Below are 26,426 nucleotides of genomic sequence, written 5' to 3' on the forward strand. Positions count from 1 at the left end.
AAGTGACATACTAAACTATTTTTAACTCCAGTTTTATAATTGCAAATGCCACAAGAAAAAGGCTTTTCGCCAGTGTGTATTTTCATGTGATTTACTAAATTATGCTTTAGTGCAAATTTGTAATTACATATCTCACAACAAAAAGGCTTCTCGCCAGTGTGGGTTCTTAAGTGACATACTAAACTATTTTTAATTCCAGTTTTATAATTGCAAATGCCACAAGAAAAAGGCTTTTCGCCAGTGTGTGTTGTCATGTGGTGCCTTAAACGACTTTTGTGTGCACATTTATAATTGCAAATCTCACAAGAAAAAGGCTTTTCGCCAGTGTGAGTTGTCATGTGACACACTAAATTACCTCTCTGTGCACATTTATAATGGCATATATCACAAGAATAGAGTATTTCGTTAGTGAGTGTTTTCACGCGTGGATTCTCATCTGGTACAGTTTTCTTGGGTTTCTTGAAAATATCATGTAACTGTACTACACAGTTTGTGAATCTATTTATATCTGTATATACTTTGGTGCCGCTCTGAGCTGATTGGTTGTCCAGTTCGCCAATGTCAGTCTCAAGGATTTGTTCAGTTTTCCGGGTCGCAGCTGCTTCTTCAGTTGCCTGCACTGTGTGGTCGTTGTTTGCCGCAAGTCTCGCGGACAGTGGAGCGACTGAAACAAAACAGTCTTCTTCAGAGCGCAGAAGCATCACCTGATGAGACCCGAATGGGCGAGTGGCGCAGGCAAACTAAACAGAATTACAGACATCGCACGTGTCGGCGGCGGCGCGGCGTTTCAAAGACAGTGGGCGCCGAAAACGATGATACCTATTACCTACCCTTTACGATATGCGGCGCGGTATTGTCAAAAGGCTTTCAATTTTGCCGACTTTTGTGCCACAGGTGTGTAGGTAGGAGGTAATAATCTAGATATACGTACCATAATTGATAGTACAGTCTTGTCACTTTTTAAATTTTCCAAGTTTTGGGACAATTTATGTTTAAAATTAGAAACTGTATTATTACGATAAAAATGCTTAATTATTGAATAATATTTTTTTAAATATTTTTTCTGTTTATAATATTATAATGCTTACACGCACATTTTGGATCGGACGGTATTTTTAAAACACACGGTGTATATATATATATATATATATATATATTTATTATTATATATATATATATATATAATAAGCTGCAGTCCATCGCTCCCTGTCTATATCGGCGGCACACAAGGCGATCATTGTAGAACACTCCAGATAACGAGTTACATCTGACATCGATGTTATATCTACATCATGAACCCAAGCAATATTGAACGTTATGAACTTAGTAATAAGTATCAATGTAACAATACCAACACTATATGAAAGAGAAAAAATAACAAACAAGTCCACTTGCCCCTCACCTAAAGCCTGAGCGCAGTCTGCAGCCGGGGGAGGGACATCATTCAGCCTCCGACTTCCTGTCCTGTGAAACATTGCAGCAGAATGTGAGTTTGCTTGCTGAGCACCATACTGAATAAATACTGCACAATTATGACGTCACGTTTTCGTAAAATCATTTTTAATTTTTTTGGACGTTTTAACAAAGTAACAAATATCTTTGTTAATTGTGTGTAAAAACCGCTGCGGCTCACAGCTGCACGAGGCTCGCACACTTGTGATGCATCACATGCAGCGTCGTTGTATACTGACTTGTTCTGCAGCACGAGTGAGTCACCGCTGCGGCTCACAGCTGCACGAGGCTCGCACACTTGTGATGCATCACATGCAGCGTCGTTGTATACTGACTTGTTCTGCAGCACGAGTGAGTCACCGCTGCGGCTCACAGCTGCACGAGGCTCGCACTCTTGTGATGCATCACATGCAGAGTCTCCGCTAGCGTCCTGCCAAATACAAAACTCATTCACTACATGTCTGTCTGTCCAGAGGATATTGTATGATAGTTATACAATAGATGTGCATGTGTACAAAAGTGTAACCTTAAGCCCTTCAACATTCCTCAGTAAAAGAGTAGTCAAGTTGTGAAATAAATTGCCTGAGAATGTGATAACCACAAAATCACTGCATGTGTTTAAGAGCCGGCTGGATAGATATATTAATCAATAAAACGCACAAAGATATAGGCACATCAGCAGACACTGCTCAGCCTATAATTATAATAATAATATGCAGAGGCCATATACAACCTCTATCAAGAAGTAAACAGTCTCACCTGAAGATGTTTGCTTAAATGTTCCATGTATGCAATTTCTTGCAGGAACTCCTTATCACAAAATGAACATTCAAAGACAACACTTTCACTCTTTATGGAACTCTCTATTTCAGCATGTTCTGTGACTGCAGCCCAGGAAGCTGTTGCTTTCCTATGAAGAGCTTCACCTATAGCTTCATCCAGTAGTCCAGATTCCAGCTTTATACTCATGTCAGAGTATTCATCGTCCGATACACAGTTATTGTTGGAATTGTCTTTGTCATTGCAATCTTTGTGTAACAATTCCGAGTTATCAGCATTTGACATGGAGTCAGAACTGTATTCATTCTTCAGCACAGCTGTTGCAACATCTCCCACTACAGATTCCTCTGCTGCTGTCTGTTCCTCTTCATCAGTGTGATCTATGTACAAGTCACAGTGATCAGCGGCTAATGTTGTCTGTGTTAAGTTACACTGCAGATGTTTTGTTGCGCAGTTCATCAGTTCCTTATGTTGTACAGTAATCTGAAACAATTGCAATGTTTACTTTCCTTTAGATACTTCTCCAAATACTGAGATCTTTAAGACTCAGAAGAGAAGAAGAAGAGCACAACCAAGGTCTCAACCCCAGGACCTCAGGACCGGCCAAATACACTAAGAGGTAACAACATGTTCTACAATGTCAGGTTTAAGAGTGGATGAAGCCAGTAAATTTTTATTACTAAATACTCACTAATTCATCTTGTGCAAGTAAGTCTGTCATCAGTGAATGGGCTCTCAAGCACAAGTCTCTAAATCTACTGAAGTTAATCAATCTCTGAGCACACAGCACACAGAGTGTTTGCTTCAGGTTTCCTCCACGACACAACTGAAACAACTGCACAGAATTAGCAAAGGCTGTCAATACAGGTTTGGTAAGAGAAGCAGATAGAACTTGGGGATTCATTTTGTATTATATTCTGTGAGTGTACACTGCATTACACAAAAATGTATCATTTCTTTCTGTCTGATTGAACTCTGGCTTACACTGTGTCTTGGTAAAATTAATACACTTGATATGTCAAAAATCTATTTTGGAATCTTCTAACAAGGTTTTAACACATAAATACTAATAAAGCTTATCATGATATCACAATTCCCTATAAAGTTTTATCACATAGTAGAATCAATTAGTCAACTCACAGACAGTCCAGTTAGCTGTTCATATGCCTCCTCCAACTTGTGTTTACTCATTAGAGACAGCTTGCTGTCAGTGTGCAGGCATATCATGCACATCTGTAAGTATACCAATAGTTACTTCTACATTACTGATTGTATGTGAGTAATGCTGCTATAGGTATGTCTTAGCCCTTCCTATGTTAACAATCACAAATAAAAACATTACAATCAACTGACCTGCACTGTTGTAGGTATAGCATTAGAGCAAATCTGCCTTACACAACTCTTTGTTTCATAAAAGTCTTCATCTAATAAATGCTGTGAGCAGACCACAGCAGGGTCGGGCAGCTGATGGTCTTGTGTGCCGAGGGCTCTGAGCCAAACAGCATGGAGATTTTCATTCTTGGGTAACCTGGATATACACAACCAAAATATCAGCTATATAGCATGTCTCGATACAATTAAATACAAGGTTCTGATAATAATCAAATACAGCACAACATCCAGCATATATAATGAAAGTATAAACACGGGATTCTGGAATTATAAATTTAATATTAGTTTTACAAGTGGTCACAACTAGTGTTATGAGAGTAACTAAGAAAGCTCAATCACTCATTGTCAATGCACAGTGAGTGATACAATGTCATACTAATCGCTAAGTACTTGGTCAGTTGCTGCATCTCAAGAGTCAGCTAAACACTGGTATATAGAGCTGTGAGTATGCGTGTGCTGCTCTGCTTGTGAGATTGGCGGCTGTGGCTGAAAGTCATCAGATAAATAATTCTACTCACTCATGAAAGGTAATTCCTGTTCCCTCAGATGTTGCCGCATTGTCTGAAGTATTTACGCAGAAAGGCACGCAGCACTGCATCTTGGTGTAGTTTGTGTTTTACGGATTTTAATTATTAAGCAAGGTGATTTCACAATTAACTTTAAAGTTTGTACTTATTATTGATCTAGAATAGAAACATCTTAAAAAGTTTAGTAACCAATTTCCTTGTATTTTTTCAGATTAATTTTAATTTAAAAACCCACGACGCAATCGGCATTCAGCATTATTTTTTTTGTAACCACCGAATCAGAAACAGTATTATTTAAGCACAGCACAGAAAAGAAAGTTTCTGATGAAAGAGTAGAGTATGTATTTCTGATATTTATTTTATTTGAAAAGAAACCTAAGAGTATTAATCACTACGTAAATATACCACAGACGATAGACGACAAAGGGACGTCAAAATCAAAAAATACTTACGCTACCATAAATAAATATCTATTCCTCAGATAAACTACCTTAGGACCTGCCTTGCTAGACGTTGTGGTTACCCCTATCTCAAAGTTTATGATCTAACGTGTTTCTCATTCTAACTGTTGTGATCATTAACATTTACCTATATTTTATCCATAGATCTATGATAACTCATCTCTCGTCAATGTTGCTGACTCATTTTTAGATCTGGATTCTGGTGGTTACATTGTATAAACGAAAATACTTGAAAATTTATTGAATGTTGTCAATACAAGACCGTGATAAAGAAACCCAAACATAGGTCATCATTATCAACATACTCTAACGGTCGGCGGTTCGGCGAAAAACTTCGTGATATATCATCAATCCGACAAACTCAAATAGTGAAAATCTTCGCGCTACGAAATATGATTTTGAAATAATATTTTGTTTTTAAGATGTCTGTTTTTTTTATTCATTACTTAGTACTTAGTATTGAACTTACACAATTTTTCGAAAATCGAGATATCATGAGATTTTGGCTAGTTTTTGATGGTGTGTGCCTGTAAATTTTTGTCTGAATTGATTTTAATGGAAGATAGAGGAGGATAGGAGAGGTTCATCTTCTAATTCGATCCATGAAATCCATTATTCCCGCGTAATTTGAAAAAAAAAACTGACACGTTAGCGACGCTATGACGTCCATCTGTTAGTACAAGGCTCTTGTGGGGCAAGACTGCTGATGTACATTCTATATTTATACTTCAGAAAAGTGCAGTTCCAGCAATATATAAATTATAATCAGGCGAGTCCCTTATCTAAAAGTTTAAAGAAATAGGTATACCTACTAACTGCCGAGTTAACTAAGCAACTGTTGAGTTTCTTGCCGGTTTCTTCTCAGCAGAACCTGCCTTCCGAACCGGTGGTAGAATCTTTACAAATAGTCAACTGACGTATCAAAAGTGCTTGTTAACTGAGACTACTTGAAATAAACTGGAGTAAGCTAATACAAATGAGAAAAAATATCCTCTCAAGTCCCTGTCCGCTTGAGACGAGCGGAGAATATGTGCAATCCTATTGGTAAATATTTCTCCGTTTCTCGGCTCCGCTGCCTCGCTCCGCTTCGGTGGACTGGCAGCCTAAAGAGGTGGTTAGCTACTGCACTTATAGACGATAGACTGCGTGTCACTAGCGAGAGAATCCAGTAAAACACAGCTAGCAAACTTATGCATTTAATTTATATAAATTAGATTCACATATCTCCAAGGCGTACAATCTTCAATTCACAACTGTTACTCTCTGGTACCACAGAACATCATCAATTACAGATTGTCTAATATTTGCAATCGATGATGTTCTTTCTCTAATCTCTGTCTATACAAAAAAACATCAACAACATAGGTACACACTTTGAGAGGACGGTTTAGGTTTTTTCTTGTTGTTGTGTAGTATATTTTGAGTTTGCGGTAGATTTTTAAAAATTACATTTAATTTGTTAGTTCCGTAACATCTTGCCGTATTACCAGTAAACGTTCATGTTGAGTGGCTGCTGACAAAAATTCGTAATGTTTGTGAAACTCTCTATGAAAATCGTTTTCAGCTGACCGATCTTTTTCTTGTCTAGGTCGCACACGGCTTTTTGTGTATTTTCTTCGTCACAGTTTGAGTTTGATAAGTTTATTTATTTATTTATTTATTTATTAAGTTTGTTAGCGACTTTTACATATACACATACAAAAAAATCAACTTATTAACTAACATGCTTAGCAAAATCGTATTAAAACAAACATTGCTTGCAAAACCACTTTCATCTAATAATGTTACAAAACAAAATACTTATATTTTAAAACTTAAATATAAATCTAAAGTATCTTAAATATAAACCTAATTAAAAGCAAAAAAAAAAATTAAATATGTATTTCTGTATCTAAAACTATATAATCAAAAATTAATAGAAAAAACTAAACAATAAATAGTAAGAAAATGCAAGGAAACGAAACTAATAAAATAAGCCAGTCATACTTGGCTAACCAGGTTACTAATGATTAACCTGCGAAATGTGTTTGGCGAATTTGAATTGACATCCAGTGAACCACTAACTTATTATACAGTTTACATAGCCGAGGGAAGATGGAGTTGGCGCCGAAAACTGTCCTGGTGTGAGGTGGAAAAAGTGGAGTAATAGCAGAACGCGGATATCTATATGGCACTCTAAAATTTATTTTACCTAATAACTCAGGGCAGTCTAACTTATTTCTTAGCAGTTTATATAAGAATATTAGGTCTAACAAATCCCGTCTTTGTTCGAGGGTTATCATTTTAAAACACTTGAGCCTTTTCCTATATGAAACTACTGTTTTATGAATTTTGGCTGAGTATGATAGATGCCACATAAATCTTTTTTGCACACGTTCTAGCCGTCAGCTAGGGTCAACCAACCTAGGTCAACTCTCGACCTTTTGACCCTAAGTAGTTCATTGCCTATCTCACCAAAGCTGAAGCCTGTCGTTTCGCGGTGTAGCACCGTATTTCGAGCACCCGACCACCCACTTGATCAGCTGATGGGCCCCTGATCAATTCGCGCGGGCACCGGAGGTTGGCCCACACACACGGAACACTTTTCATTATCTCGGCTCATTACCACGAGCCAAACGATCAAATAAATCACTCGCGCCGACACGTATACATGTGACTGTGTAGTACTTCACACTATGCTTTGAACTAAAGATGGCAGTTTTCCTAAATAAAGTTTGCGCGCCGCTTAACACTAAATGATTCAACAACCGTTAGGAGGTGTTAAGCTAAGATATGTATCAGCGAAACTTGTCCAGCGCTGAAGTACGAGTACTTTACATCTTTGTCATTCATTAATTTGTATAATATCATTACCATTCACAGTATTGCATATCTTTCACGACACAGACTTTTCACCAGGGTCAGTGAACAAGTGCTCGGGCAATCGAGCATTTCCAACAACTTCTTGTATATGGCTAAACTATTTTATCACAATTACTCTAGAGGCTTGTCAGTGTGCATTCTCATCTTATGCCTCAATAATGTGCTTTTATAAGCAAATTTGCCATTACATATCTCACAAGTAAAAGGCTTTTCTCGAGTGTGGGTTCTTAAGTGACGTAATAAATGATCTTTTTGTGTACATTTATAATTGCATGTCTCACAAGAAAAAGGCTTTTCGCCAGTGTGCGTTTTCATGTGATCTAATAAATTATGTTTATATGCACATTTATGATTGCAAATCTTACAAGAAAAAGGCTTTTCGCCAGTGTGCGTTTTCATGTGATCTAATAAATGATGTTTATTTGCACATTTATAATTGCACATACCACAAGAAAAAGGCTTTTCGCCAGTGTGTGTTCTCATGTGACGAATAAAATCACTTTTCTTGGCAGTTCTATAATTGCACATCTCACAAGAGTGTGGCTTAGCACTAGTGTCGGTTTTCACACGTGGATTCTTATCAGTTTTCTTGGGTTTCTTGAAACTATCACAGACTTCTACTATACGGTTTGTGAATCTATTTATATCTTTATATATATTAGTGCCACTCTGAGATGATGGGTTGTCCAGATCTCTAATGTCAGTCTCAAGGATTTGTTCAGTTTTCCGGGTCGCAGCTGCTTCTTCAGTTGCCTGCACTTTGTAGTCGTTGTTTGCCGCAAGTCTCGCGGACAGTGGAGCGACTGAAACAAAACAGTCTTCTTATAATTTACTCCGACAAACCTTTTGCGCCTGAACGTCGCTCCCGCAATATTTACCAAAAATAATTTATACTAATATAAATTATTTTTATACACAGGAAATATTTGATTGATTGTTTGTTTGTGTGTAATGTAATGAATAGGCTCCGAAACTACTGAATCGATTTGAAAAATTCTTTCACTGTTGTGAAGCTACACTATCCCTGAGTGTTAGAGGCTATTTATTATATCTTAGGGATTCTTCCTAAAACTCCAATAATATAACCCTAAAATATTATTTTTCTCGCGTGCGCAGCAAAAATTATATAAGTTATAATTAAATAATTATACAAAAAGAGTCGCGACAGCATATGCCTAACTATTCTATACACTAGTCATGACACACACATGAAAGTGTTTTTTTTTAAAATCACTTTTCTTTCTTTTAAAAAATCACGATTTCTTATCGAAATTAAATAAACTTTTATTATTTGATTCTTTCACTTCACTTTCTCCTTACCTAAAGCCTGAGCGCAGTCTGCAGCCGGGGGAGGGACATCGTTCAGCCTCCGACTTCCTGTCCTGTGAAACATAGCAGCAGAATGTGAGTTTGCTTTGACAATTGTGACGTCACGAATTCGCAAAGTCATAAGATGAAAGTATTAACGTTTAAACAAAATTATGAATATCTTTGTTATTTCTGTGGTCATTTATTTTTAATTGTAGGGCCTATTATAAAAATTATGAGCATTGCATTAAATCACTGCAGGTGCAGGTACCAGGTCTCATAAATAAATAAAAATAGCCTTTATTCTGTGACTGTTGATTAGATATATTATACTTAATACTAAACTTCTGGACACATCTATTGGCCCACCTTAAGAGTTTAGGTTTCGATGCCCCTACCAAAATATGATTGCTAGAGCTGAAGATGCCAGCCGTATGGGCTCTTGCATTATCATGCATAAAAAGGAAATTTGGGCCCAGATAGTCACGTATGGCATCACGTGAGGTTCTAAGCACTCACGAATGTACCTTTCAGCATTTAACGTTGGCAGCCGTGGTCCCGTAACAACCTCAAGTTGAGTTTTGCCGCTCGCGGATATACCGCCCCAGACAGTTCATGAGCCACCGCCATAAGCAACCCTCTCTTCAAAGCAGCATAGTACGAAACACTCTCCCTTACGGCGGTAGACCTTCTTCCTTCCATCATTGCCATGTAACACAATTTTAGACTCATCAGAAAAGAGTACACGGCTCCAATCTTGCTGAGTCCAATTTAAATGAGTGCGCGCGAAATGAAGGCGCGCTGTTCGGTGGGCTCGCGTTAGTTTGGCCCCATTAGCTGGCTTGTGTGGTACCATATCTCGTTCTTTTAACCTTCTCCGAACAGTTCCAGCGCTCACAGATACTCCGTGGAAGTCGCAAAGTTGGTTTTGTATCTCAAAAGAGGTAAGGTGACGATTTCTCAAGCTGGTCGTCACGATGAATCGACCCTGTCTTTCAGTTGTGACCCGAGATTCCTTCCTTGGCGACGAACAAAGCCGCCAGTCTCCTGTAGGTACCTTTGATAAACATTTTGGACCGCAGATCGACTAAAATTAAGTTGAGCACTCACATTTCTTCATTTGGCTGTGTCCGGCCTGAATAAGTGCCACATCTTGGGCGACGAGTGTGAATGTAGTGGACTATACATATCTGGACATTGAAGTGCATAGTGGCGGGTTAGCGGATTACAGCTGCCTGCACGGGTGAACACATTGAAATACACCATTCTCAATCTACATTACACATTATACTCATATCACCCGTCAGCTAGGGTCAACCTAAGTCAACTCGCGACCCTTCCGTAAGTAGTTCATTTCGTGGTGTAGCGCCGTATTACGAACGCCCGTTTTAATAAATTTGTGTGGGAGCCTGAGGTTTGTCCACACACACACAATAATGATAACAGAGTAATATATCACGTCACCGCAAATGCCAATCATAAACCGATGCCTTGTAGCGAATGACGTCACAGTTTATGATTGGCGTTTGCGGTGACGTGATAAAAATACAATTTTCTAAAAGAAAATAAAATAAAAATATTATAATTCATCATCATCATCATCTTGTCAGCCGATGGACGTCCACTACAGGACTTAGGCCTTTTGTAGGGACTTCCAAACATCACGATACTGAGCCGCCTGCATCCAGCGAATGTCTGCGACTCGCTTGATGACGTCATTCCACCTGATGGGGTCGACCAATACTGCGCTTTGTGGTGCAGGGTCGCTATTCCAGCACCTTGGGACCCCAACGGCCATCGGCTTTTCGAACTATGTGTTCCGCCTATTGCCACTTCAGCTTCGTGACTCGCTGAGCTATGTCAGTGACATTGGTTTGTCTGCAGATCTCTTCATTTCTGATTCGATCACGCAGAGAAACTCCAAGCATAGCTCCCTCCATCGCCCGCTGAGTGATTTTGAGCCTTCTAATAAGGCCCATAGTTAGGGGTGCAAGGGGGAAACTAGTACCCAGTCAGCCTCCCCAACTGGCAACCTCACCTACTTGTGGTGCACCCTGCAGAGTGACCGACGAGACTTTGGCGACCGACTAATGGCGGTATAACCAATCTTAACTGACTAGATTTTTATTTTCCGCACCGGTTTCACACCGGCCAGCAGCGAAACCGGCATTAACCTTAATATAGATAAAGCAAAAGTAAAGGTCCCAAGGTGCTGGTATGGCGACCCCGCACAGGAAAGCGCAGCGTTGGTCGGCCCCCCATAAGGTGGACCGAGGACATAGAGCGGATCGTAGGAAACCGCCGATACTGGCGGCTCGAGATCGTTATGCTTGGAAGTCCATGCAAGAGGCCTATGTCCGGCAGAGGACGTCCATCGGCTGATAATGATGATGATGATGATGATGATGATGATGATGATGATGATGATGATGATGATTGAAAAAGGTATTTGATGTACTATGCTTTTAATATTTTTTCTTGTTCTTCGTTTGTTAGTAATTTCTCTGTAGTGTTAGTAAAGTGGCTCTGAGCATTCTAAGATTTGTGTTGCTGTTAAGTTGATTTATTACGTCTACATCATTAAAGAAACTAGATTACTAATACTAAAATTCAAGAGCAAGGTCGATTAGTTTCTGTTTATTTTTATTATGTTTTCCTCGGCTGTAGGGACTAATAACATTGTTTTCCCCTTCTTGTTGGCCTATTTGACTGTTATAGTCTTCCATCAGCGTCGTTGTATACTGACTTGTTCTGCAGCATGAGTGAGTCACCGCTGCAGCTCACAGCTGCACGAGGCTCGCACACTTGTGATGCATCACATGCAGCATTGTTGTATACTGACTTGTTCTGCAGCACGAGTGAGTCACCGCTGCGGCTCACAGCTGCACGAGGCTCGCACACTTGTGATGCATCACATGCAGCGTCGCCGCCAGCTTCCTACCAAATACAAATCTCATTTACAACATGTTTATCCGTCCACAGAGGACATTGTATAATAGACATGCAGAGGCCATACACCACCTCCGTAGAGAAGTGGACAAGTCTCACCTTGAGATGCTCGTTCATGTGTTCATAGTATTCATTCTCTCGCATAAACTCTTCGGAACAAAATGTACATCCAAATGTAACACTTTCAATCTTAATTTCTGTTTTGGGAACATGTTTTGTAACTGTAGTACAAGAAGCTTCTGCTTTTGCATGAAGTGATACATTTATATCTTCATCCAGTGAATATGGTTCCAACTTTATGCTGATATTGGAGTAATTGTTATTAGAACCACAGTCTTTGTTGCAATTGTCATCTTTATGAGACAAGGAGCAAAATTTGTTTTCATTCTTCAGCACAGCTGTTGCAACATCTCCCACTACAGATTCCTCTGCTGCTGTCTGTTCCTCTTCATCAGTGTGATCTACGTACAAGTCACAGTGATCAGCTGCTAATTTGGTTTGTGTCAAATTAAACTTCAGATGTTTTGCTGTACTGTTTATGAATTCTATATGTTGTATTGTAATCTGAAAAAACATCATAATTTACTTTTTACCAGATGGTGGACCAAAGGAAAGTAATAAAGATTGCCATTACTACTAAATACTCACTAATTCATCTTGTGCAAGTAAGTCTGTCATCAGTGAATGGGCTCTCAAGCACAAGTCTCTAAATCTACTGAAGTTAATCAATCTCTGAGCACACAGCACACAGAGTGTTTGCTTCAGGTTTCCTCCATGACACAACTGAAACAACTGCACAGAATTAACAAAGACTGTCAATACAGGTTTGTTAAGAGAAGCAGATAGAACTTGGAGGTTAATTTTGTATTATATTCTGTGAGTGTACACTGCATTACAACAGTGTATCATGTGTCTCTGTCTCATTAAAATTAATTTAAATAATTACACTTATAGTAAAAATCTATTAATTTATCTTTTAACAAGGTTCGCACACATATAAATACTGACTAAAAAGATGATCTACAGTTTAATCACTAGAAACAATTAAATTGTCAACTCACAGACAGTCCAGTTAGCTGTTCATATGCCTCCTCCAACTTGTGTTTACTCATTAGAGACAGCTTGCTGTCAGTGTCCAGGCATATCATGCACATCTGTAAGTATACCAATAGTTACTTCTACATTACTGATTGTATGTGAGTAATGCTGCTATAGGTATGTCTTAGCCCTTCCTATGTTAACAATCACAAATAAAAACATTACAATCAACTGACCTGCACTGTTGTAGGTATAGCATTGGAGCGAATCTGCCTTACACAACTCTTTGTTTCATAAAAGTCTTCATCTAAAAAATGCTGTGAGCAGACCACAGCAGGGTCGGGCAGGTGATGGTCTTGTGTGCCGAGGGCTCTGAGCCAAGCAGCATGGAGATTTTCTTCACTGGGTAACCTGGATATACACAACCAAAATAACAGCTACAGCATGTAGTGATACAGTTAAATACAAAGTTCTGATAATAATCAAATACAGCACCAGACATTTATTTATTTATTTTAATTCTTTATTGCACACAAAAAAAATAATGAGAAAAAATAAGAGAAAAAAGAAATACAACAGAATTAAGATGCGCAAAGGCCTCCTTAGAGCTAAGAGCAATCCGACAACTGAAAAAAAATTACAACTAACTTCTATTACTTGCTGTACCCAAGACATGTTAAAATGACAAGAAATTTAGGTCTATAATTGAACCTAATTTTCTAACTGTACTGCTAAAAGGTATAGTTTGTACCATCAATTGAAACTGATCGAAACATATCAAAGGATATAGGTTGAAAAGATATAAGAAGAACCTATAATAGCCACTTGAAACTTACTTGCATTGCAAGAGACTTACTTGGTAATTGAGACTTGCTCAATTACCTCCGCAATATTCAATGCCCAGTGAGTGAGACAATGTCATAGTTAAAGTTAAGTATTTGTCTATTCTATAGGTCAGTTCATAGACAAGTATAATATGGGTCAGTTGCTGCATCTCAAAAGTCAGCTAAACACTACAGAGCTGTGAGTATGTGTGCGCTACTCTGCTTGTGAGATTGGCGGCTGTGGCTGAAAGTTATCAGATAAATAACTCTACTCACTCATGAAAGGTAATTCCTGTTCCCGCAGATGTTGACGCATTGTCTGAAGTATTTACGCAGAAAGGCACACAGCACTGCATCTTAGTGTAGTTTGGTTTAAAAATTTTAATTTTTCTGTAAGGTGATTTCGACAAGTAATTTTAAAGTTTGTACTTATTGTTGATAATTGATATTTATGAACATTTAGAAATGCATATTAACCATACGTACCGACTCTTTAATATGTCTTAAATCTATGTTATTAACCAATTTTCTTGATTGACTGATTGTTTGACTCCTGTTATTTTTTTGTAAATATAATCAATAGGGAAAAGAAACCATTGAAACCACAGATCACTATAGACTAGAAAATTGAAACCAAAGCCAAAGAGTATATTATCACTACCAAAGACGACATGGATAGTAGTAAAAAAATACTTACGCCACGATAGTTTTATCTGTATAAGCTCAGACCAATTATATAGTCTTGCTAGACGTTACCCTTATGTCAAAAGTATATGATCACGATCTAACGTACTTAAAACATCCGTTTAGAATTAGCTTAGCAGCGTAATCGGCCTACTAAAAGTTGCCAGTGAGCGGGGGCTCTTATCCTGCGAATTTTCTGACAGATGCTCATGTCACTTTGTAAAAATATAATGATATGGATATCATATTTATTTTCATAGTGATGTCCTGTTCTGTTTATGTAAATAATAGTGCCTCAGTTCGATTACTCTCAAAGAGGAATTTTGAACAGAAATTTTCGGAGCGCTGTAAAACCTTAACTGTTGACTTAATGAAAAAATGTTTCGTATAAAAGTTGTAACCCAAAAAAATATCTACAAAAATATTGTTTAATATATATATAAGCCTCAATAGTTTAGGTACGGTTGGACTCATCACCGAGGGGTGGTGGTTCGATCTCCGCCCCGTTGGTCTATTGTCGTACCTACTTCTAGCAGTTTTTCGCGACTAGTTGGAGGGGAATGGGAATATATTATAAAAAAATATGGCAAATATTAAAAAAAAAAAAAATAACAATTTCTTATTGAAGTTATATTTCAAGTTTAGTTTCTGTAAAGATTTCCTTTCTTAGTGTATAACATCTTGGCTATATTTGAAAATCGTTTTCAGCTGACCGATCCTTTCGTCATCTAAGTCTCACGGCTTTTTATTATCTATGTTCTTAGTAACAGTTTGATAACTTAGAAGTAGAACCTCCTTTCTATTTTATTACAATTACTCTAGAGGCGTGAGCGTGTGATTTTCTCTTCATATGCCGCAACAAATTAAATCTATCTGAAGATTTGTAATTGCATATGTCACAAGAAAAAGGCTTTTCACCAGTGTGGGTTTTCATGTGATTTAATAAATTATGTTTATGTGCACTTTTATATTTACATATCTCACAAGAAAAAGGCTTTTCGCCAGTGTGCGTTCTTTCATGTTTTTTTAAATCACCTCTGTTTGCAAATCTATGATTGCATGTCTCACAACAAAAGGGCTTTTCGCCAGTGTGTGTTCTTTCATGTCTATTTAATTCACTTTTCATTTTACATTTATAATTGCATATCTCACAAGAAAATGGCTTTTCGTTGGTGTGTGTTCTTTGATGTCTTTTTAAATAACTTTTCTGAGCTGATTTATAACTGCATTTCTCACAAGAATAAGGCTTTTCGCCAGTGTGAGTTATTTTATGTTTTGTTAAATCACCTTTGTGTGCACATCTATAATTGCATATCTCACAACAAAAAGGCTTTTCACCAGTATGGGTTAGAATATGTAATGATAAGGCACTTTTATCTGAACATTTAAAATTACATATCTCACAACAATAAGGCTTTTCGCCAGTGTGTGTTCTTAAGTGACGTACTAAATTATTTTTCTGTGCACATTTATAATGGCATACATCACAAGAATAGCGTAATTCGCCAGTGTTGGTTTTTAAGTGACGAACAAAACTACCTTGTCTTGTCTTGTCGGCAGTTTTCACTCTCTCACAAAGCTTTTCGCCAGTATTTGTAAATCTATTTATATCTGTGTATATTTTAGTGCCGCTCTGAGATGATTGGTTGTCCAGTTCGCCAATGTCAGTCTCAAGGATTTGTTCAGTTTTCCGGGTCGCAGCTGCTTCTTCAGTTGCCTGCACTTTGTAGTCGTTGTTTGCCGCAAGTCTCGCGGACAGTGGAGCGACTGAAACAAAACAGTCTTCATATAATTTACTCCGACAAACCTTTGCGACAGCTCTACTTCTACTATCTGTGCGCCTGAACGTCGCTTCCGCAATATATAGTCTATACAATAATACTCAAAAGATGCAAAACAGATGCAGTCCATGGCTCCGTCTACATCGTCGGTGCACAAGGCGACTCAATTATATTTATAACTCTCGAGTTCTACCTAACATAGATATCATGCCTACATCACAAAACCTAGCAATTCAACTACATGAACTTAGCAATAAGTTTCAATGTAACAATACCAATACCATAGAAAAGAGAAAAAGTAACATAATGTGGTTCTACTACCATAATGGGCGTCCCACGGGGTTCAATTCTGGGTCCTTTTCTATTCTTAGTGTACATAAACGATTTACCAAACCATGTTAGCGGCATATGTGAAATTGTTCTGTTTGCCGTAAGAAATAAATATAACTCTGACGATGTAAACAGCACCATATCGCATGTGTCGCATTGCAGACAATTTACTTTTAAATGCAAAGAAAACTAAATGTATTGAGTTTTTATTACCAAATGTTATAAAATTAGAGAAGTCTATAATTATCGAAGGTGAAACACTGAAAATTGAGAATTCCACAGTTTTTCTGGGAGTAACCTTGAATTGTAAACTTCAGTGGGGTGTTCAAATAGAAAAACTGGAAAACTTAGCTCAGCTGCATTTGCAGTGAGAAAAATAAGACAGTTCCCTGATGTTGATACAACTAGGCTTGTTTATTTTGCGTACCTTCACAGCGGTTTTCAGTCTTACAGTACTTTGTTGTGGGGCAAGGCGGCTGATATACATTCTATATTTGTACTTTAAAAAAGAGCAATTCGAGCATTATATCAACTAAAATCACGCGAGTCAAAAGTTTAAAGAAATAGGCATATTAACAGTAGCCTGTCATTATATATATAACAGTATAGTCTGTGTAAGACAAAATATTATTTGAAAACGAAAAGGAGATTTAAAAATTAAGAATAAAGGTGCTTGGAGGCCGTTGGATCAGCTTCCACCTTCACAGTTACTTCCTGTGTGAAGGTGCAAGCTAATCCAGTGGGCTCCAAGCACCTTTATTGTTAAAGCATCAACTATAAGAAATTATAATTGTTATCAATTGTGAATTATAATACTGTATGACTTTTTCATTTCAATAGAGCAACTGTTGCTGTCAGTATCTTCTCAGCAGAACCTGCCTTCCGAACCGGTGGTAGAATCTTTACAAATAGTCAACTGACGTGTCGAAAGTGCTTGTAAAGTGAGCCTACTTGAAATAAATGAATTTTGAATTTTCACAAACAAGTCCACTTGCCCCTCACCTAAAGCCTGAGCGCAGTCTGCAGCCAGGGGAGGGACATCATTCAGCCTCCGACTTCCTGTCCTGTGAAACATAGCAGCAGAATGTGAGTTTGCTTGCTCACTCTACATGTATTTACTTGTAGTACTTAAAATCCAAAGTTCTGAACAGTGAGTCATGAACAGTGCACAAGAATTATAGCAACAATACAACTGCTACGCTACTAGAGTATTGTAGAAAAAGAAGCTTTCACACAAGGCATACTTGCATGCAAGCATTGTTGTCACTAGTGTCGTTGTATACTGACTTGTTCTGCAGCACGAGTGAGTCACCTCTGCAGCTCACAGCTGCATGAGGCTCGCACACTTGTGATGCATCACATGCAGCATCGTTGTATACTGACTTGTTCTGCAGCACGAGTGAGTCACCGCTGCGGCTCACAGCTGCACGAGGCTCGCACACTTGTGATGCATCACATGCAGCGTCGTTGTATACTGACTTGTTCTGCAGCACGAGTGAGTCACCGCTGCGGCTCACAGCTGCACGAGGCTCGCACACTTGTGATGCATCACATGCAGCGTCGTTGTATACTGACTTGTTCTGCAGCACGAGTGAGTCACCGCTGCGGCTCACAGCTGCACGAGGCTCGCACACTTGTGATGCATCACCTGCAGCGTCGTTGTATACTGACTTGTTCTGCAGCACGAGTGAGTCACCGCTGCGGCTCACAGCTGCACGAGGCTCGCACACTTGTGATGCATCACATGCAGCGTCGTTGTATACTGACTTGTTCTGCAGCACGAGTGAGTCACCGCTGCGGCTCACAGCTGCACGAGGCTCGCACACTTGTGATGCATCACATGCAGCGTCGTTGTATACTGACTTGTTCTGCAGCACAAGTGAGTCACCGCTGCGGCTCACAGCTGCACGAGGCTCGCACACTTGTGATGCATCACATGCAGCGTCGTTGTATACTGACTTGTTCTGCAGCACGAGTGAGTCATCGCTGCGGCTCACAGCTGCACAAGGCTCGCACACTTGTGATGCATCACATGCAGCGTCACCGACAGCGTACTGCCAAAACAAAACTCATTTACAACATGTTTGTCCATCTAAGGAGGACTTGGTATTATAGATATGCAGAGGCCATATACCACCTCTGTGTGGGAGTCTCACCTGGAGATGCTCGCTCATATGTTCATAGTATTCATTTTCTTGCATAAACTCTTCATGACAAAACGTACATCCAAATGTAACACTTTCAATCTTAATAAAATTCTCTGTTTCAGGCACATGTTCTGTAAGTGTAGTACAGAAAGCTCCAGCTTTCGCATGAAGTGATTCATGTATACTCGTACCTTCATCCAGTGAATATGGTTCCAACTTTATGCTGGTATTGGAGTAATTGTTATTAGAAACACAAGCATTGTCTATCAAATTGTCATCTTTATGAGTCAATTCCGAGTAATCCGAATTTGACATGGAGTCAAAACTGTCTTCCTTCTTTGGAACAATTGATGCAACAACTCCCACTATAGATTCCTCTGCTGCTGTCTGTTCCTCTTCATCAGTGTGATCTACGTACAAGTCACAATGATTAACTAATGTGATTTGTGTCAAATTAAACTTCAGATGTTTTGTTGTGCAGTTCATCAATTCTTTATGTTGTATTGTAATCTGAAATAACATCATTATTTACTTTTTACTAGATCAACATAGATTGTCATGTTTAGAAGTGGATGTAACCATTACTACTAAGTACTCACTAATTCATCTTGTGCAAGTAAGTCTGTCATCAGTGAATGGGCTCTCAAGCACAAGTCTTTAAATCTACTGAAGTTAATCAATCTCTGAGCACACAGCACACAGAGTGTTTGCTTCAGGTTTCCTCCACGACACAACTGAAACAACTGCACAGGATTAGCAAAGGCTGTCAATACAGGTTTGTTAAGAGAAGCAGATAGAACTTGGAGGTTAATTTTGTATTATATTCTGTGAGTGTACACTGCATTACAACAGTGTATCATGTATCTCTGTCTCATTAAAATTTATTTAAATAATTACACATAGTAAAAATCTATTAATTTATCTTTTAACAATTTTCGCACACATATAAATATTGATTAAGCTAAAAAGATGATCTACAGTTTAATCACTAGAAACAATTAAATTGTCAACTCACAGACAGTCCAGTTAGCTGTTCATATGCCTCCTCCAACTTGTGTTTACTCATTAGAGACAGCTTGCTGTCAGTGTCCAGGCATATCATGCACATCTGTAAGTATACCAATAGTTACTTCTACATTACTGATTGTATGTGAGTAATGCTGCTATAGGTATGTCTTAGCCCTTCCTATGTTAACAATCACAAATAAAAACATTACGATCAACTGACCTGCACTGTTGTAGGTATAGCATTAGAGCAAATCTGTCTTACACAACTCTTTGTTTCATAAAAGTCCTCATCTAAAAAATGCTGTGAGCAGACCACAGCAGGGTCGGGCAGGTGATGGTCTTGTGTGCCGAGGGCTTTGAGCCAAGCAGCATGGAGATTTTCTTTACTGGGTAACCTGGATATACAAGGAAATAACAGCTTTAGCATGTACTGGTGGGTACATTTTATACAAGGGTCTGATAATCAAATGCAGTTCAGATAATGAAATTATACACAGTATTCTGAAATAATAGTTTTGATGTTAGTTTGACAAGAGTAGTCACAACCAAAGTTTGAAAAGTAACTATGAAAGCTCAATCACTCAATAGTCAAAGCACAGTGAGTAAAACAAAGTCAATGAGTATGCGAGCGAGTGCTTCTCTGCTTGTGAGATTGGCGGCTGTGGCTGAAAGTCATCAGATAAACAATTCTACTCACTCATGAAAGGTAATTCCTGGTCCCTCAGATATTGACGCATTATCTGAAGTATTTACGCAGAAAGGCACGCAGCACTGCATCTTGATGGTAGTTTGTGCTTTACGAAATCATTTCTTTAAGTGATTTCTATAAGTTATTTTAAAGTTTGTACTGATTGTTGATATTTAAATATTTATTCTTTAAAAACATTTTCTTGATTTTTTTACACAGATTATTTATAAGATATTAAGATTAAAAGAATAACCACAGATCACTATAGACTAGAAAAGAATAACCACGGATCACTGTTTATTAGTAAAAATTATACCCGCAACCGCAACCGCCACAGATTATTAGATGCACATTAGATCTTTGACTATCTTAGACCATTAATAATAGGACTTGCCTCGCTAACCGTTACCCCTCTGGCGCCTCTGGCAAAGATCAAAAATCTATAGTCGTTTATAAAAACTGTTGCTACAGAATCGATGTTTCATTGTTGTAATCGTTTTCGTCGTGTAAAGAGCTCCCTAAAAATGCCGGTTTGTGTAGTGTGTGCTGTAGTGTGTGCCGGTTAAATGGCATAAAAAATGGCCAAAAACTTGTAGTTTAGTAAAAGATGGAGTAACGTTTCATTTGAAAGTATTTAAACCTTAATTTTATCAAATTTTTAATAAAAGAATCGATTCTTTTGACGAAACAGCCAAACATCGATCAGTAATCGAATATTCTATGTATTTAATCTGTGGATATTCTAAGCAATTCACAGTAAAAATATTTAGAAGCAGTAGTTTGACTTCATACTGGAGGTCGAAACGCGAGCTATACCTACGCACCTCGAACTCGGTTCGGGACAGAAGTTTTTATGAAAACCTGTCAAATAGTTGCTCCCCGCTAAGCATTGGCAACAACTTTTAAGCGCCGTTTTCGTAAAACGTAAATGCAGTTTAGTTTTCTAAACAGTTTAATGCCATGGTTTAAAGTCGTTGAAATAAACCAATGAACATCTACGCATATGACAAACGCTATGACAGTTGACTTTACAAAGAAATGCCAGTTTAAAAATTAATTTCAATAAAGTTTCCTTATTTATTTTGAGTATATCTAGCAAAATATTCGAAAACATTATAATTTTAACTTAAATTAATTATAATTATGCAATAAAACATGAGTAGATGCTTTCAAAAAGTTTTCGTTGTCTCGAACGAGACACACTCCTCCCCTGGAACTTCCTTGTCAGGTCAGATTTGCTTCTCTGTATAGTCCAAAGAAAAATAGATTTAACTGTCGTGTGAATAAAGTTCAATTTCTATTCATATATTTTTCCAGTATTCGACCCGTTATTTTTAATCCTTGGTTTTGGAGCCGATTGTGACAGCTTACAGCTGACAGTGACAATGACAAGACAAGACAACTGACAAAAAATAATATTTTCTTGTGAATGTGAATGAAAATTTCGAAATTTCGAATTTTCGAATTTCGATCGATATTTTGAATTAAACTAATAAAATTATGCTATTTGGAACAGTATTCCATTTTAACCATATTTAAATTGTTTTAAAATACCTAAGAGAAATTGGTGTTTTAGAATTATAATGGATGTAGTGTAGTGCATTTGATTTTATTTATTAATTTTACTTTAGATGGGTTGTTTTACTGCGAATAGTGAAAATGGATTTGTCTCCCGACGAGGAATGCTTTCAGGGTCGTCTTCTACATCAGGTGGGATGTATATTAAGTTGAAAAACAGAGCAATCATTATATTTTTTATAGTGTATCGGACCGTGTCGAAATGGTTTGTGCTTCGTATTTTATGCTTCAAAGGGTGCTTCCGTGACAGTAAGGTCACTAGCGTTAACATCCTACTAATGCTACTAATGTTATAAACGCGAAAGTTTGTATGGATGTTTGGATGTTTGTTACTTTTTAACGCTGCTACTACTGAAGTGATTTCGCTAAGATTTGGAATTAAAATAGATTTTACTCTGGATTAACACATAGGCTACTTTTTATCCCGAAAAATCCATGGTTTCCCGAGATTAGCGAAAACTGATAATGTTGATGATAAGATATATTATAGCCTGGATTAACACATAGGTAACATTTTATCCCGGAAAGATCCATGGTTCTTTTTTTGTGGGATTTGTGTAAAACTAGGGATTTGTGTAAAACTAAATTCCACGCAGACGCGAAGTCGCGGGTGTCCGCTAGTCTAAGATAAAATAAAATTCTTTACACTACATAAAACAAAAAATAACAAACAATACAAAAAGTAGCAGTGTACAAAAGATGGCCATAAAACTACATAGAGATTTTTTTTAGGTTTCGGAAAATGTGAGAATACAAGAATGGAGGTGGTGTAAATTAAAATAATATATCATTATCAACCCATATTCGGCTCACTGCTGAGCTTGAGTCTCCTCTCAGAAAGAGACAGGTCAGGCCAAATAGTTCAGGCTATCGTCATCAACCCATATTCGGCTCACTGCTGAGCTCGAGTCTCCTCTCAGAATGAGAGGGGTTAGGCCAGTAGTCCACCACGCTGGCCCAGTGCGGATTGGCAGACTTCACATACGCAGAGAATTAAGAAAATTCTCTGGTATGCAGGTTTCCTCACGATGTTTTCCTTCACCGATTGAGACACGTGATATTTAATTTCTTAAAATGCACACAACTGAAAAGTTGGAGGTGCATGCCCCGGACCGGATTCGAACCCACACCCTCTGGAATCGGAGGCAGAGGTCATATCCACTGGGCTATCACGGCTCAGGCTATCACCGCTCTTAAAAATAGTATATACTTACTGTTAATCAAATATTTATATATAATATCAAATAAATACTGTTTACCAATAAATATTACCATTGTACCTTAAAAACTACTGAGATAGATAAAGGAATTTCACAGTGATTTCAACTGTCAAATGTACTATCATCATCATCATATTAGCTAATGGACGTCCACTGCAGGACATAGACCTTTTGTAGGGACTTCCACACATCACGATACTGAGCCACCTGCGTCTAGCGAATCCCTGTGACTCGCTTGATGTCGTCAGTCCACCTGGTGGGGGGTCAATCAACACTGCACTTAATGCGGGGTCGCCGTTCCAGCACTTTGGGACCCCAACATCCGTCAGCTCTTCCAACTATGTGCCCCGCCCATTGCCACTTCAGCTTAGCAACTCGTTGAGCTATGTCGGTGACTTTGGTTCTTCTGTGGATCTCCTCATTGCTGATTCTCAATGTCTCTCTGATTAGCGTACAGCATAATATAAGATCTGAGTGCACTCCTAGCAACTTAAATTTCTCCTACAGATAAGACAGAGAAATTTACATTGGTTTTTACGTTCACAATGAATGAGATAACGGTATATCTGGTTGCACTGCCATTGGTTGAATTTTGTTTATTTCTCTTCATGGGATTATCTTATCTTCTTGCTGGCATGTTAACGCCACAGGGAACTATGTTCTTCTTCTTCTTTCGTCTGGGCCGTTTCTGCACTTAGCCATGTCATTTTCCGTTGTACGTGGGTCCCTCGGTGTAGGTTCCCGTTGGATTTATTCCATCCAGCCGAGCTCGCTCCAGAAGCTTAGCAGGCCGCCCAGGTCGCCGATAGCCTCATGGAGTGTCGCTGAGGAACCAATGTAGGTTGCTCGTTGTTCCGTTACGCTTCTGCAACTGAGCATAACGTGTAGCGGTGTCTCGTTTCTTGGGAACTATGTATTTGTATCTCGGGCAGGCGGCGCTGTGGGACAACCTGGAGCTGCTGCAGGAGCTGGTGGCGGGCGGCGCGCAGCTGGACGCGCGCGACTCGCAGCAGCGCACGGCCCTGCACGCGGCGGCGCTGGCGGAGCGCAGCCGCTGCCTGCGCGCGCTGTGCGCGGCCGGCGCCGACGTGCACGCGCGCTCCGACGAGCACTCGGGCGCCAAGGTGAGTGAGCTGAGCGGCGCCACTCGCAGCAGCGCACGGCCCTGCACGCGGCGGCGCTGGCGGAGCGCAGCCGCTGCCTGCGCGCGCTGTGCGCGGCCGGCGCCGACGTGCACGCGCGCTCCGATGAGCACTCGGGCGCCAAGGTGAGTGAGCTGACCCTCCCGCTGCGGGACATTTGAGTGCCCAAGCAACCTGTGGTGAGGGCTCCAGAGTGAGGAACCTCCTCACAATACGCGCCGTCTCAAGAATCACTGCCTTCTGTATCCGACTGTTGATCCAACAGTTAAGCGAAAGCTTCTTAAGGTGTTGGTCGAAGCTTTTCGCTATAAGACCATTGACTGAAAGAACTATCGGAACAATAATAGTTGACTCAACATTAGTATACATGAAGTAAATAGATGTTTGTGTGTCAGACAGCGCTGCACATCGCCGCCGAGCGCGGGCACGCAGAGAACGTGCGCGCGCTGCTCGGTGCGGGCGCTGCTGTCGGCGCGCTGAGCGGCGCCGGCGACACGCCGCTGGCGCTGGCCGAGCGCGGCCGGCACCGCCACGCGGCGCTGGCTCTCCGGGAGGCTAGGGGTGAGTTCACTTCTTCTTGTTGTTTCCCGTACGAAAATGGGGATATATAGCCTATAGTCTTCCTCGATAAATAGGCTATCTAGCACTGAAAGAATTTTTCATATCGGACCAATAGTTCCTGAGATTAGCGCGTTCAATCAAACAAACAAACTCTTCAGCTTTGTATATTAGTATAGATATAGATAATAGATATATATATATTGTGATAGTGTCTTTATTAGTTATAAGTCAAGTTCACGTTTCCAAGTCCAGTGACCTTGGCCAAATTCACCAGTGTAAACTGCCACGTATTATATTACATTACACCAGTTTATGTAACAACTTTATTTCCGCGACTTCGTCCATATTATTTTTACGATCTTGCGGGAACTCTTTGCTTAGCTTATTGCTGCCGGGAGGCTTCGGCCGTGGCTAGTCCAGAATGTACTTTTAACACAACATTAAAGAAAGAGTTAAATAATGAACAAAAGAACAATATTAATTTTTTCAATTAATTAATATTGTTCTTCTATTCATTATTTAACTCTTTAATATTATATAATTATTTAAATGTAACTAATATAGTATTTTGCATGACGATCGGGCGTGATACAGAACAGATTATATTTATTTGTTAAAACCTTGTAAACTGTATCAGCAAATAATGGATTTGATATGTGATAGTTACCACCCTACCGGCAAAGACGTACCGCTAAGCGATTTTGCCATAGCTGGGCATTAACTCGTTAATCCGTTAAACGTTAATTAACGAAGTTAACATTTTGATTAACGGATTAACTTTTAAGTTAACTTTTAAAAATGTTAACGGACCCGTTAACTTCCGTTAATGTGCAGAAGTCCGTTAATCGTTAATCCAATGCTTACTATTTACCGCGCGACGTGATTAACAGGTTTAGACAAGTAAGAAATTATGAAAGATTTTTTTTCAAAGAAATCAACAAATTACTATATTTATGTTAAAATTATAGAAAAAATCAACTAAAAACAAATTATGGCACTTTTCCCCAGTGCTCACCTTTATTTTTGCAATGGGGATCTCACACAATGATATAAAAATGCAATATTAACCAGTCATATTAACGGATTAACGATTAACGTTAACTTGCGTTAATTCTTCCGACATGTAACTCTTTAACGTTTAACGAAGCTAACCTTTTTTGTAGCGGACTAACGATTAACGAAGTTAACTATTTGATTAACGGTGCCCAGCTATGGATTTTGCGTTCTGGCATCGATATAAATCGTTAGATGGGCCTCTCCATACTTAAGAACGCACAATTTTATGTCATTACCCAAAGACGTGCACGCACATCTTATCTTAGTACGTAGCAAGCTGTGAGTGGACGATAACTTAAAAAAATATTTATTGTTTACCTACATTAAATACCTACCTAATTGAACACCAGAGAATTATCTTAATTCTGAAGGAGGAAGAAAATCCACACCCCTTACGGTTCCTACACGACATCGTACCGGAACGCTAAATCGCTTGGCGGTACGTCTTTGTCGGGTGGTAACTAGCCACGGCCAAAGCCTCCCACCAGCCAGACCTGAACCAATTAAGAAATCAACCGGCCCAGCTGGGAATCGAACCCAGGACCTCCGTCTTGTAAATCCACCGCGCATACCACTGCGCCACAGAGGTCGTCAAAAACTCTACCTCAGCAGTGAGCTGATTATGAGTTGATAATGAT

General features: G+C 39.1%; 4 protein-coding genes across 10 annotated transcripts in view; 1 reads left to right on the forward strand and 3 right to left on the reverse strand.

The window, feature by feature from the left end:
* Positions 1 to 1,444: 1,444 nt before the first annotated feature.
* On the reverse strand, positions 1,445 to 5,166 carry LOC112045791 (uncharacterized). The gene is made up of 6 exons (XM_052889881.1): positions 4,143 to 5,166; positions 3,586 to 3,760; positions 3,373 to 3,465; positions 2,924 to 3,067; positions 2,212 to 2,715; positions 1,445 to 1,882 (listed from the first exon to the last, which is right to left on the reverse strand). Exons 1-6 carry the CDS (start codon positions 4,220 to 4,222, stop codon positions 1,445 to 1,447), a joined length of 1,434 nt encoding a protein of 477 aa, XP_052745841.1. The 5' UTR covers positions 4,223 to 5,166.
* A 628-nt stretch (positions 5,167 to 5,794) lies between these two features.
* LOC112045825 (zinc finger protein 271) lies at positions 5,795 to 14,226 on the reverse strand. 2 transcript variants are annotated; one of them, XM_052889802.1, is made up of 9 exons: positions 14,080 to 14,226; positions 13,870 to 13,983; positions 13,006 to 13,180; positions 12,793 to 12,885; positions 12,380 to 12,523; positions 11,831 to 12,295; positions 11,625 to 11,719; positions 8,795 to 8,856; positions 5,795 to 8,277 (listed from the first exon to the last, which is right to left on the reverse strand). In XM_052889802.1, exons 2-9 carry the CDS (start codon positions 13,947 to 13,949, stop codon positions 7,586 to 7,588), a joined length of 1,806 nt encoding a protein of 601 aa, XP_052745762.1. In that variant the 5' UTR covers positions 13,950 to 13,983; positions 14,080 to 14,226; the 3' UTR covers positions 5,795 to 7,585. The 2 variants fall into 2 exon arrangements, with proteins under 2 accessions (XP_052745762.1, XP_052745763.1); XM_052889803.1 differs by lacking the exon at positions 11,625 to 11,719 and having other exon boundaries at positions 8,072 to 8,277.
* Positions 14,227 to 15,004: 778 nt separating this feature from the next.
* Positions 15,005 to 20,468, reverse strand: LOC128198027 (zinc finger protein 62-like). 2 transcript variants are annotated; one of them, XM_052889772.1, is made up of 8 exons: positions 20,241 to 20,468; positions 19,764 to 19,938; positions 19,551 to 19,643; positions 19,135 to 19,269; positions 18,545 to 19,045; positions 17,772 to 18,442; positions 17,391 to 17,452; positions 15,005 to 16,044 (listed from the first exon to the last, which is right to left on the reverse strand). In XM_052889772.1, exons 1-8 carry the CDS (start codon positions 20,318 to 20,320, stop codon positions 15,077 to 15,079), a joined length of 2,685 nt encoding a protein of 894 aa, XP_052745732.1. In that variant the 5' UTR covers positions 20,321 to 20,468; the 3' UTR covers positions 15,005 to 15,076. The 2 variants fall into 2 exon arrangements, with proteins under 2 accessions (XP_052745732.1, XP_052745731.1); XM_052889771.1 differs by having other exon boundaries at positions 19,135 to 19,278; positions 20,241 to 20,462.
* Positions 20,469 to 21,684: 1,216 nt separating this feature from the next.
* LOC112045824 (leucine-rich repeat serine/threonine-protein kinase 1) overlaps positions 21,685 to 26,426 on the forward strand; it is a 90,005-nt gene continuing 85,263 nt past the window's right edge. For all 5 annotated transcript variants that reach the window (XM_052889748.1, XM_052889750.1, XM_052889749.1 and 2 more), the window contains exons 1-3: positions 21,685 to 21,941; positions 23,962 to 24,153; positions 24,567 to 24,732. In XM_052889748.1, the coding sequence (XP_052745708.1) occupies positions 21,891 to 21,941; positions 23,962 to 24,153; positions 24,567 to 24,732 (409 nt within the window). In that variant the 5' untranslated portion in view covers positions 21,685 to 21,890. The remainder of the gene's footprint in view (positions 21,942 to 23,961; positions 24,154 to 24,566; positions 24,733 to 26,426) is intronic.

This window comes from Bicyclus anynana, chromosome 26 (genome assembly GCF_947172395.1).
Source record: "Bicyclus anynana chromosome 26, ilBicAnyn1.1, whole genome shotgun sequence".
NCBI lineage: Eukaryota > Metazoa > Arthropoda > Insecta > Lepidoptera > Nymphalidae > Bicyclus > Bicyclus anynana.